The following is a 13,027-nucleotide window of genomic DNA, read 5'->3' on the forward strand; positions in this document are numbered from 1 at the left end:
GTTAAGAGATGACCTTTAAGACCATTGACTCCTACCATAAGCAGTACAAAACAGTTAAATAAGGAATAAATCAACATTACCTCAGCAGGCAATGCAGTGACTAGACCGTGCCCACACACCTCCTTCCATAGCCCCTTTGCAGGCAGCACAAGGAGGAGCAGCACTGCGTCCATCACAGATTTGTCTTGAACTTGTCCCAGCCTAACCACTACAAAGAAATCAAGCCACATGGCTGTTCAGCATGACAAATTTGATCTAGGTGCACATGATGTAAATGGATGCAGCTCATCTTCTATTGGATGCTGGGGGGAAAAAAAGAAGCCAAGAGGCAGCTTGGGAGTCACGACCACACTTGAGCCACACTGTGGGGCTTTATGATCCAAGGGGAATCTTCACACAAAGCTTCAGCTCACACTCCAGATGATTCAAAACTGAGATGCAAGGAATAGCTCCTGTGTTACCAACCCACATCCAGAACACCAAAACCATTGTGAACCTTTCAATCTCCAGCTGGTTTTCCAAGTCAGCATCACAGAGCTTGCCAACAGATTATTAGTGAAGCCAGCACTACCTAAATTCAGCTTGGCACCATCAGTATTAGACCCCTGTGGCAGTGACAGGTGCGTGACACCTCACTCCATCCCACAGGGCACATCTTCATGTGAATTCAGAGTTGCATCCCGAGCCACCAGCACCCATTCTATGATGCAAGTGTATTAGCAGGTACTCAAATCAAATACTGAACAACAAGTTGTAACCAAAACTTTAATCCCAAGGATCTCACAAAAGACATTTTACAAGTGACATGAAAATTCTTGTACAGTAAAGAAATGTTTAAATCATAGCTTTCCCAATGTACCATTACACACCCAAGACATCCACTCCAGTTGTCAGTTCTGCTGTGTATTTGGTCTGTTCAGAGGTTCTGGAATAGATGGGCAATCAACAATCACCTAGCTGAGTACTCTAATGACAAAGTACAAAGTCAACTGACCCTATGGCTACAAGTTTATATCTCACAGAATATAAAGCAGCTCCGATCCAGGTAATGGAAGTCAGAACCAGAGCTCTGGATACAGCTGCAGCTCCGTCATTCCCTCCACACACTCCCTGCTCCTGACTGTTTGACAACTCTCTATGAAGCATCTACACCTTTTTCAGCACAGACAGACACCGCTCCCGGCCACATGCACACAGTGAACACCTCTTCCTTGCTCCCCTCCTCCCAAGAGCTGAACCCTAGCACAACCCCCACCCAGCACATCAAGACCTGAAGCATTCTTCTATCCACGTAACACACACTGCCTAGACTCGGCACAAGCACACCCTGTGTGTAATGGTACATTGTAAAGGGCTTATTACAAATCATATGATCTGCTCAGAACCATATACAGATTCACATCTTTACATTTGCCACCTGTTACAAGATACAAGGAACAAAGCGAGTTCAACAGCTAAAACAGTTTAAAAATGCACCAAGCTTTATGAAGTTTGAAAACAAAACAATGTTCTGTACATACTCCTCCTGGCCTCAGATCTAAGGGCTTCCTGTACACAGCTCCTTCTCACAGTCCTATTTCCTCTCGTTTGACCTGGAACGACTGTAGGAGAGGAGACATGTTAGTGCCCAGGTGCTGACAAGAGCAGTTTACCTTAAAGGCCCCAACCCAAACTGGTGGAGGACATTTATGCATTTCAAAATATCCTCTGCTTAATAAAACTCAGTCTTCGAGGTGATGAACCTCCTAAGGCACTGTAGATGATTCTCCACCACAACCTTCTCCAGTATTCCCAAGACATGGAAGCATGCATTTTCCATATTAAATAGCCATTGTAAGATTCATCCTACCTGCGAGACCTGGAAAAGGAACGAGAGGGCTTGTGGTTCCTCTCCCGTGAGAGTGACCTCTCTCTTCTTCTGTCTCTGGAGAGGGACCTGTTGAAGATTACAATGCAAAATGACTACAGCATCAAAGCAAAGCTGAATCTGGTTATCAACAGCAGCTTCCCTTCAGGAAGTGAAGGGTTTGAGTAATTAAAAATCTTCTTAAAAACCCTCCTAAACCCTTTTAACTACTCAACCAGAGAAACCTGTTGAAGGTAATGCTATTTGCCTTTCCTTCAGGTTTGAATAATCAGCTTGAGCCATACAATGTGCCTTAAGTCATGCTGTGAACAAGTATCAACTCCTCTGCAGCGGTCTGTTCGGAGTCTTGACTGTGAGCACAGGCACCTCTGCTAACACGCTGTGACCATAGCATGTACACAGCAATGACACAGCCTGTAGAGCAATGCTCATCCTATGCTACAGCAATCCAGGAAGCTGCAGAGACCCCACTGTTACACCACTGTCACCTAACAGCCTGCAGTGTGACAGCAAAACAAGCTCCTTGCATTCAGCATCATCTACGGCTGCATCTGGCAGAGGAAGCACACTAACAGAGAAACTGATGAACTGGCAGGAGCTTTGGACAGCTACAGAACTCACTGGTTCCATTCTCTACATCCTTCCACTGACAACCCGTGTGGAATACGCTCAGGAGAAAATTAACTCCATCCCAGCCCCGGAATCTCAAGTAGCTGTGTGAATATATTAACTCCACACAGCAACATGACAGAAGCAAACCCAGTCCCTCCCCTCACTGAATCACCATGCCAGCACAGGTGGTCTACTGGTTTGGCTTCTCTTTTAAAACCTCCCAGCCAAAGCAGCCCATGCTGGAATTAGCTGATGCGTACCTGCTGCGGCTACGAGAGAAGCTTCTCCTTCGTGGTGATCTAGAACCAGAAAGAGAAATGTGAGGCTTTTGATCACTTTTTTTAGCATTAATGGGGTGAGGCATTTCCCAACTTGTCAAACTCCCTGTTGGGCCCAGGGAACGTGCCAAGAAAAACTGGCATCCATCATCCAGTAAAAGGCATGGAAAGATTAGGCAGTAAACCAAAGCTCAGTGTGAACAGCACGTTTCCAACCAGGAATTCACTTTTAACTAAAGAACGCTTCAGAGCAAGAGTTGTCCACTGCAACACTTCCCATTTCAACTAAATACACTGCCCAGAACACCACACCAAAGTCCCACGAGTGGTTCCAAACAAAAATAGATAGCACAGAGCAAATGTTTTGGAACCCATGCAAGCCAAAAAAGTCCAGAACCAGACACAAGAGATATCAAGTGGGAGAAAAAAAAAAGTGAAAATGCGCTCAGGGTCAATACTGATAATGCCATTAAGTGCTACATTAGAACTGCATATTTGTGATTGTCATTTTTAATGCCATTGAGTGTGTTTAGACTATTTTTAATAATAAAAAATAAAAAAGAAATAAAAAAAAAATAACCTTAGCTTGGCCCAGTTCATCCCAAAAAGTCATTGTTTTAAGTTTTGAAAACTGTTAGTAAAACCATTTAAAGGTGATAGGATTTTTGTCTGGCAAGGAAAAGCTAGGTTGGTTAGAGCTTTATTACAAATTTAGTTTGGCATCTCACATGCAAATATACTGGTTTGTACGTTATTCACAGTGTAAGAGCTTCCATATCACCCTTAAAAGTTTTCTCAAGCAACATATGTACGTTACCACTCAATTATGCACAGCCAGCCTTTGATTGAGAAAAGTAATTACTTATAAGCCGCTTACTCCTTATTTTAACCAGCAGTAAACTGTATAAGCAGGAAAAACTTACTAGTTTTTGGTTTCAACAAGCTAGAAATGGTGAGGTGAGGCTGCCGGACTGACTGCCAAGAAGAATTTGCTGAAAAGGTTTTGCCAGATGTTGCGTTGTATTTAGTTGGTTGGCGGAGGGGGTGTTGTGGATTTTTCCTGCTTTTTTGTTAGCCGAAGGCTGCTGCTGTAGTTGTTGTGAAGACATTTGGTAAATAAACAGCTGAGCTGATTGGCCGGGAATTGGGTGGGCGGTCGAGGTGGCTGCTGCCGATTTGGTTAAGGTTGGAGAGAAGGCTGAGAGAAAACAGCATGCTCGGGAACCAAAGGGCGGTGCAACCTGACGACTGGCCATGCCTGGGTCATGTGAAACGACACCAGCCAAGCTGCATGGGGCGCGCTGGTCACATGACGCTGAAAGGGCTAGTTGACTGGCTAATGCAGACTCAGAGGGTGGTGAGAAGAGACATGATGGTGACTCTGTAACGGGTTCATTTTTATTAATAGATGGACCAAAAAAAGCATAAAAAAAATGAAAAACAAGCCATCAGTACAACCATCTAGTAGCTAACAAATACTCCTAATGTGTTATTTTTTTTTTTAAACAGCTCCAAACCCTGACTTGGGAGGACTTCACTCACCTGCAACAGGTAAATTCAGTCCTGCAAAAACCACCTTGTAGTCTTATACCACCAGACAAGGTAGTCTGGGTCCAAGAATGGGTCAGCTCCCAAAAATCCTGCTATATTTTAGAGCTGGGTTTGTAAACCTCAAGTGACAGGATGGTCACACGAAGTTTTAATTGCAAACTACCACTAAAGTGTAAAGATTCAAGATGTTTAGAGCAACTGTTGTTACTTGATCTATTATTAAACAGCTGCCTACTTGGAAATGATTTAAACTGCACAAACAAAGCAGAGAAACAACATCTGTATGGAAATGCTAAGCTGCTGTATGTCATGTTTTGCCATTATGGAATAAAGGAAAGGAACAGCCTAAGTTGAAGTATGGGGAAGAAAGGGAAAATGTGACTAGAAGATGAGCAGATTTTAGGAGAAATGAGGATAAATCCAGGACAGAGGGCGCTGACTACCAACTTGCACAGTGACCTACGGACAAAAGCCAACATTCAACACAAGTTCACCTCCATTTTGTGGGGGCTTGGGGTTTTCTTTTAAGCATTTGCCATCTCCAAATTGGGATCAGATAGAGGAACGTTATCCATCAACATGCTTTTAAAAAAAGCCTGCTTCTAGGATGCTACGTGGTAACAGTGCCAACAGCTCTATGAGCGTACTGTGCCCCCGGGTACCTGCGGCGGGGAGGAGGACTCCTCCTGCGGTAGTCGTCTCGAGGACGTCGGCCCCAGGATGGGGGTGGACCACGGTTCCGACTCCGCTTCTCACCGTTGGAGAGCTCCACTCTGACACGACACCCACAGAGGGTTCTGGGAAGAGAGATTGACATCCATTAGCATGGCCAGGGAGAAGGCTGCGGCCAGAGGGAACCTAGGGAACGGAGAGAGAAAAAAAGGAATAGGCAAGCACACAGTATTTAGTCTAAAAGTGTTATCTCCAGCATGACAGACAGAAGGTTTGGTCACTTCTAGAGCTCACCATACTATTAAAGCAGGCAAAGGAACCACGGAGAAGGTCCCTGATCAGCTTTGCCTCTTTATAGTAACACTATCCTTAATTTAACTGATGCACACCAGGACGTCCAACTCACATCTAACTTGGGATTCCAGCTCCAAAATGTAAAATTAACTGTTCCAAGGCTATTCCTGCACCATTAAAACTACCCTTAACACCACATATATACATACTGCTTAACAAGTGCGTCAAGTTTATTTTTGCCGCTTGAAGCTTCCTAATTTAAGCTGTCACTACCCACAAACTTATTTTCACCAAGCAAGCCAAACAGTCAAGAAGCACATTTACCTTCCATCTAGTTCTCTTACTGCATCAGCTGCATCTCGTGGATCCTCAAACTCCACAAAAGCAAAGCCAGGAGGATTTCGTGCCACCCATACACTGCGCAGTGGTCCATAGTAGCCAAAAGCTCGCTCTAGCTCAGTTTTGTTGCCATTGTTTCCAAGGTTACCCACGTAAACCTTGCAGTCCAGCGGACAAGAATCACGATGCATCGCTAGGATGAAAACAAAATATAAGTTCATGCATTTTTAACACACACCATGTGTTTATTCACTTACAAGGAAATTAATTCTTTTGGTTGTTTTTCTTATAAACTTCCAACAATTGTATGCTCGGATGATAGAAATGCTGTGAAGGGGGGAAGGGCGGGGGGGGTGCCGGGGGAAGGTTTAAAACCAAACAAAACCCCTAGCTGCGATACCGTAATCGTGACTGAATTTCAGTACTTCAGAGGATTTGGTTTACTTTTAAGCCCTCTATCTTTAAAGGAGTGCTTCTCTCGACCCGCACTACGGCGGGGGGGGGAGCGGGCCTGCAGGGGGAGCGCCGCGTGGGAGAAGGGCTCCATTGTTCTCGGAGCGGAATCCGGAGGAAGCTGCACTGGCTAAAGGCAAAAGCAGCGCCATCTCCGGCGGAGTCACGGGGGGAACGTCCGGGGAACCCCTCCAGAGCGTCTCCGCCTCAGCACGGCGGCAGGAAGCAGCGCTCCGCCAAGCGGGAGGCAGGGAGGCAAGGCACCACGGCACCCCCGCGGCACGTCCCGCCCCGCCGGCCCTCGGTGGCCACAGAGAAAAGGCGGCGACCGAGCTCTTCAAGACGATCCGCGGCCTACCCGCGGCCTCCCAACCCGGCTTTCTTCGGCGCAGCTGCAGCCACCGCCCGCGGCCCGGAGTTACAAAATGGCGGCTGCTCTTTGTTTGCCGCCATCGGGCGCCGCCGCTTCCGTCCGGCCCAGGCAGGAACCGAGACCACGGGTGCCGCCTTCCCCCCCCACCCGCCCTCCGAGGTGAAGCTCCTCACCGATGCTAAGAGGGAGGGCGCCCGAAGGGAGCCCGCGCTAAGCTCGCAGCCGACTCGACCCTCAGCGAGACTCCCGCTCCGCTTTTCCTCACTGGACAAAATGGCGGCAGGCACCGACACTGTCTGCCGTTATATACGGGCAGCCCACCTCCCACGTGACGTCATGCGCAGCAAATCAGAGAGCGCCGTTCTGATGATTGACAGCTCTCCTCATCCCGCCCCCCCGCTCGGCCCAGGCGGTGGCGGGAGCCGAGGGACCGCTCCTTGCGCTGTGCGCCTGTTTCGGCCCGGAGCATCCCTTGGCTCATGGAATGAACCAGGAATGAACCAGGAAAAGCCCTTTAATTCCATCCAGTCCAACCGCTCCCAGCACTGCCAAGGCCACCCCTGACCCATGGTACTGAGGCCTCGTCTCCACGCTGTGTGAACACTTGCAGGGACGGTGCCTGCAGCCCTGCCCTGGGCAGCCTGTTCCAATGCCTGAGCACCCTCTGGGGCAGGAATTGTTCCTCAGCTCCATCTAAACCTGCCCTGGTGCAGCTTGAGGCCGGTTCCTCTTGTCCCATCCCTTGTTCCTTGGGAGCAGAGCCCAGCCCCTCCTGGCTCCATCCTCCTGTCAGGCAGTTGGAGGCAGCCATCAGGTCCCCCCTGAGCCTTCTCTGCTCCACACTGAACCCCCCAGGTCCCTCAGCCCTTCCCCATCACGCTTGTGCTCCAGGCCCTGCATCAGCTCCGCTGCCCTTCTCTGGGGATTAACTCACTCCAGGGGTGCTGCTTGGGATAACAAACCCCTGGTTTGTGTTATCAGCTCACAGGAGAAACCCATCCAGGGCTGTTGCTGCAATAACTTTTCCAAGTATCACTTCACAGCCTTGTCTGTAGGTTTCACCTATTGATTCAGGCCAGAGAAGACAAATTTATCTGGTAGAAGGATGATCAGCAATATATTTGAGTGATATTATGTGTGGTGGGGTACAAACTAATACCCAAGTACTGTATTTTTCAAGCAGGAACTGTGCAGAGGATGGCATGTCAGTCTACCAAAATTCTACCAGCATGTACAGAAATAACTGGAATCAAACCAACCATGGAAATTTGTCAAAACCTTTTGCAGCATCCCTTATTTATAAGAGCCTCTTCTCAGTAAAATCCTCCCAAGAATCAAAATTGGCCAAGAGACAAAGAAACAACAAGGGTTTTAAGTGTTGCTCTAAAGTAGCCTTATGTGTACAGTTAGGTGACAGTTACCTGCTTTTAATTAAAGAAATCGAACGCATTGTAATGGAAATCAGCTGAGAGTCAATTTCCTGAGGCACCACAAAGGAAATAATTGGAAGCTGAAGCGGGGTTTTTCAGCCATTTCACTTTATGTCTTGAAGTGGTGATTTCCCATCCTCACCTCCCTCCCCCATTGGGGTTTGCGCCATCGGCTGGACCCTGCCTCACGCCACATAATGTACAAACATGCTTTAAGTTTTGCAATAAGGAATATTAACTAAAACGAAATCAAAACACACCAAACCTAAGTTAGAGAGCAACAAGCACATCACCCAAACGCCATCCGTTTTCACTTGGCGTGTCACTATGACAAAAGGCAGAGGTCAGACTGGAGGCAGCTGTATTCAGCCAAACCCCCACACCCTATTTCCACAGCTGGTTTTAGGCTGCCCTGACCCAGCCACACAGCACTGGAGTAATTCAGGACTCAGCATGTGGATTGTGCTCCCAAAGATGATACCTTGAAACAGCCCTGAGCAGCATTCTATATGTGTACACATACACACGTCAAGCTCCAGTCAGTTACATCACTTTCTTCCTCATTCCAAATTTATAGTGTATATCTCTTCCTTTTGGAGAAGAAATGCTATTCATGTCCAACATCTATAAGATGTACAGAGCTTTTACATTCATCCCTCCATCAAAGGAAAGAGAGATCACTGACTTTAAAACCACAACCAGACCTACTCCTAATGGATGAGCCAAGCCTAGGCTTAAGAGGCTCCTGATGCCTCATAGTTACAGAGGAGCATAGTCACTATAACACAGCCAGACCTGAATCCATGACCAGACTGACAAGAAACACAGTGTTACAGTCAAGCTGCTATCATTGATCCAGAGATTTAAATCTCATGTAACAAAATGAACATACCCCAGCCATTATGATCTGGAAGAAACTTCAGCTGTGTGAGCCAAATTTAAGGGATGCTTCAGGAGACAGCCAGTATTTACTAAAGAAGACTTCTGTCAGCAAATAAGTTGCTCACAAGCAAAACAAGACATTAGCAAAAATACTTAGTTACTGGCATGACCATATCTACAGAAAGGGCTTTTGCTTGGAAGCGTCATTACAGGAACACAACAGGACTGGTCTGAGGGACAGGCATTTGCTTCACTCAGACAAGTGACTGCATGCAGTCACACTCAGCTGGCTGCTTGGGATGTTCTTGTGGATTCAGCCCATTTTCACACCCTGACAACAGACGAATCTTGATGAAGGCTATTTTCTGAAGAAACAGTGACTTAAACCTGCCTCATCTTTCGCGTAAGCTTATTCCTACCACGAGCGCTCTTCTGTTTACAGGGTACAAGCCCTGTTCTTTATTCCCTCAGTATTAAAATACATTCATTTTTGCACTGTGACAGCCTTCAGCTCAGCCTCAAACCTTAAGTAAAGGCAGAGTGAAACAGCAGACTGTAGTTTATACATAATAGACCCAAACTGAGACAAGCTCTGCATCCAGCACAGGGGCACAGCCATGTCCCGAGACTCAGCGCTGGGGATTAGCTAGCACAAAGTCCATTTACTTCAAGGACAGACACATCATTTGGTGACTCAGCAGTCATCCCCACCTTTCCATGTGTGAGCCTTCTGCTGTTGGTGGGGTCCAACCTCCATCACATCTACGGGCTGGGTGCTGACCACCACCTTTGCATGGTGGCAGACTGATGCACTGCTCCCCTCAGGACCAGTACACCACTTGCTGGCACTATAGAGACATAAGAAATCCAAACCAGACATTGGCCAGTTTGGTCCTTTAGGAAACACCTTCTTAGTCCTACAGACATTAGCAACTGGGCATCCCCTCTACATAAAGCCTGGGGACAAAAGAGCTGATCCACAGGTAACCTCAGGGCTCCCTGGCTTCTCAGGCAGGATTCAGGGCTGCCCCAACTCACCTGGCATTAGCACCTACCTGCCCACCTCCTCCCTGGCCAGCAAACCCAGGTTTGGGTGCTGGATGGCAGCATTCCCCTCTCATTCTCCCCTTTGTGAGGGGCAGCCCCAGGGCCCTGGGAGATGCCTCTCCTTGTACCTTGGTTTGCTTTTAGAATCATAGAATGGTTAGGGTTGGAAAGGACCTTAGGACCATTCTGGTTCTGCTCGGTCGAGGTTCTCAGCATACTGCTCCAGCCATGATGCAACACCACGGACCCAGGAGTAAGCTCTGAGAGCCCTGTGGGGGTTCCAGCAGCAGCACAAAGGGACTTGAGGCTTTGTCTCAGCTTCACCTGAATTTGTTTTGCACGCAGAAAATATTCCGGATGCTATTTGGGAAGGGAAGGAAAGGGTCAGCCCCAGGCTTGGCTCCAGGGCTGGCTGTGCAGCACAGAGCCCCTTCCCTCACTGCTGTGTTCAGGTAGAGCTCAGGCAAATCTGCCTTGGAATCAGAAAACGGAAAATTACCACCGAGCCTGACTCACTGCTGTGCAGCTCTGATTCTGATCCCCTGGAAGACGGGAGTTCTCTCCGGGATGATGCAGTATGGAGTGGATTAGGGCAGGATTTAAAGCTGCCCATGCAGCCCTGCACAGAATCACACAACAGTGGTTTCTTACATCTCTGCATTGCATGCGACTGCCGCCCCCAGCATTAAGGTGCTGCTACATGAGCACCCAGACCGAGGGGAGACCGGCAGCCTGCGCTTTAGGAGCTGAATTCCATCCCTTTCAATGGGTACCGAGGCGCTTGTGCTGCTCCTTCCTGCCGGGGCGGCGGCCGGTGAGACCCCGCATTGCCACGGGGGCAGCGATGCAGAAAGCCCTGCGGGCCTCCGGGTGTGCAGCGAGCGGCCGCTTCCCCTCCCCTGGGCATCAGGGAGGCCAGGAAGGGAGCAGCCGTGGAGCTGCTCGGAGGAGCTCCGTTTGCCGTCCCAGCGCGGTCAAACCGCTTCCTCCGCGCAGGGTTTGGGCTGGGAGGAAAGAAACCCGACAAACCCAAACCCGTTTGTACAGGAGGGAAGCGCGGAGCCTTCCGCAGACCCCCCCGCCTGTTACTGGGAGTAACGGAGAAGAGTACGTGGAAAACAAGCATCCGAGCTGTGGGTCCGTCCCCCCGCAGACAGGAGCGCACTGATGCGGCACGGTCTGGTTAATGAAGTTTTCAAACCCGAGGGAAGAGGCTCCCCTCGCCCGACCGAGCCTGTTTGCACTCTGGCTTTGTGCACACTGGCTTTGCTTTCTGCGCCCTCCCCCTATTCCTTCTTCCCCTCAACGGGGCCTCCGGGCTTTCTCTTCCCTTTTCAGGCTCTGCAGTAAGCCCCATTCCCTTCCTCTCCCACCTGGCTCCCAGGGGAAGAGGCCTGGAAAAAGCAAAACAAAAGAATCACTCACTGGGAAGCGGTGACTGGCACAGCCCTGCCTTGCTCAGACACTCCTGCCTACAGGGGACTGCACAGCAAAGCCACCCTCGGATGCAAAGTGAGGCCTGAAGACGGGGAAAAGCCACAGGGTGGGAGCGAAGGCTTTGGAGCAAGGCTAAAACCACTGGAGGCTCCAAGTGTGCTTTGAGGGAAGCCCCAAGGTAACGCAATCCCGACATCCCTGGCACAATGGGCTCTCAGTCTGCTGCACGCTGCTCAGGCGCTCGCAGAGATCCATCCACACCAGCTAAAAATACCACCCGGAGCTGCTGTTTGTACAGTTTCTCACTGTGACATTAGCAACGTTCCCATAGAGTTGGAAATGTATCTGCTGCGTGTGTGGCTGTGGGATAAGCTGAGCAGTCAACACGGTTTATACTGTCTTTAGAAAATGTTCTTGCTGCTGACTCCAGGCTGTGTGGTTTACTTGACATGCTGGAGGGAAGGAATGGGATCCAGAGAGGTGGGATCATGAGAACTTCATGGAGTTCAGCAAGGCCAAGTGCAAAGTCCTGCCCCTGGGTCAGGGCAATCCCAGGCACAAATACAGAGACTGGATGGAGCAGCCCTGAGGAGAAGGACTTGGGGGTGTTGGTCGATGAGAAGCTCCCCATGACCCAGCTTCAGTGAGCGCTTGAGCACAGAACCCCCATGTGCTGGGCTGCACCCCCAGAGCGTGAGCAGCAGAGCAGGGAGGAGATCCTGCCCCTCTGCTGTGCTCTGGGGAGACCCCCCCTGCAGCCCTGATCCAGCTCTGGGGCAGCAGCACAAGAGGGACCTGGAGCTGTTGGAGCGAGGCCAGAGGAGGCCATGGAGATGCTGCGAGGGCTGGAGCAGCTCTGCTCTGGAGCCAGGCTGAGAGAGCTGGGCTGGGGCAGCCTGGAGAAGAGAAGGCTCCTGAAGGGGAGACCTCAGAGCAGCTCCAGTGCCTAAAGGGGCTGCAGGAAAGCTGGAGAGGGGCTTGGGACAAGGGCCTGTAGGGACAGGCCAAGGGGAATGGCTTGAACCTGCCCGAGGGGAGACTGAGCTGAGCTCTTAGGCAGAAGCTCTTCCCTGTGAGGGTGCTGAGGCGCTGGCACAGGGTGCCCAGAGAAGCTGTGGCTGCCCCATCCCTGGCAGTGCTCAAGGCCAGGTTGGACACAGGGGCTTGGAGCAAGCTGCTCCAGTGGAAGGGGTCCCTGCCTGTGGCAGGGGTTGGAGCTGGAGGAGCTTTAAGGTCCCTTCCAACCCAAAGCAGTCTGGGATTCTATGAAATATTGCAAGTGATGGAAATCAATCCCTGCAGCATCTTTCCTACCATGCTGCTGGTGCCCATAGTCTTTGTGCAGATGCTTCTCAAAGATAAATCATAGCTGCAGCACAGCCTCTCCTCACATCCATCTCTCAGGGACATGTTACAGAATCACAACCAAGGTTATTTTGACTACTTCCGAGTCCTTGGGTAGGGAGAAATACCTAGTGGAGGAGTGTAGACGAGGCAACGTGGTTTGGCCAGCACAGAATGCGTCAAGTGCCCATTTACCGACCCCATGTCAGTCTCTGTCCTGTCAGCAGCCACTCACATCACCGTGGGATTAGTTCTTCCTGCAGAGATGCCAATAACTGCGTATGGTAAAACCCACTGCATGGAGACTCAAAAAGTTCAAGGATGAATTAGACCCCACGTTTTGGACATGACTTTGGCCAGTGCTCATTAGTCTTTGCAGATGTAACTAAGAAACCTTGTTTTCATGGGCCGATATTCAGTGTAACTGCAGCGTAACTGCTACCCTGGT

The 13,027-nt window shown here is 49.6% G+C and overlaps 1 protein-coding gene across 1 annotated transcript; it reads right to left on the reverse strand.

The window, feature by feature from the left end:
* Positions 1–751: 751 nt before the first annotated feature.
* On the reverse strand, positions 752–6,771 carry SRSF3 (serine and arginine rich splicing factor 3). Its single transcript, XM_061349504.1, has 6 exons — positions 6,613–6,771; positions 5,599–5,806; positions 4,971–5,105; positions 2,740–2,778; positions 1,850–1,936; positions 752–1,601 (listed from the first exon to the last, which is right to left on the reverse strand). Exons 2-6 carry the CDS (start codon positions 5,802–5,804, stop codon positions 1,574–1,576), a joined length of 495 nt encoding a protein of 164 aa, XP_061205488.1. The 5' UTR covers positions 5,805–5,806; positions 6,613–6,771; the 3' UTR covers positions 752–1,573.
* Positions 6,772–13,027: the final 6,256 nt, after the last annotated feature.

The sequence above is a fragment of the Neopsephotus bourkii genome, unplaced genomic scaffold (assembly GCF_033783945.1).
Source record: "Neopsephotus bourkii isolate Nb327-2 ecotype Australia unplaced genomic scaffold, CSIRO-AGI_Nbou_v1 NB_414, whole genome shotgun sequence".
Taxonomy (NCBI): Eukaryota; Metazoa; Chordata; class Aves; order Psittaciformes; family Psittacidae; genus Neopsephotus; species Neopsephotus bourkii.

What these genes read in the sequence shown, in the direction of transcription:
- SRSF3 (XM_061349504.1), bottom strand. Translation starts at nt 5,804, where the DNA reads ATGCATCGTGATTCTTGTCCGCTGGACTGCAAGGTTTACGTGGGTAAC. An exon ending in GTAAGAGAACTAGATGGAAG is followed by an intron (nt 5,106 to 5,598) that starts GTAAATGTGCTT and finishes CTCTCTTCCCAG; the next exon opens with AACCCTCTGTGGGTGTCGTG. An exon ending in TCCTTTTCCAGGTCTCGCAG is followed by an intron (nt 1,602 to 1,849) that starts GTAGGATGAATC and finishes CCTCTCCTACAG; the next exon opens with TCGTTCCAGGTCAAACGAGA.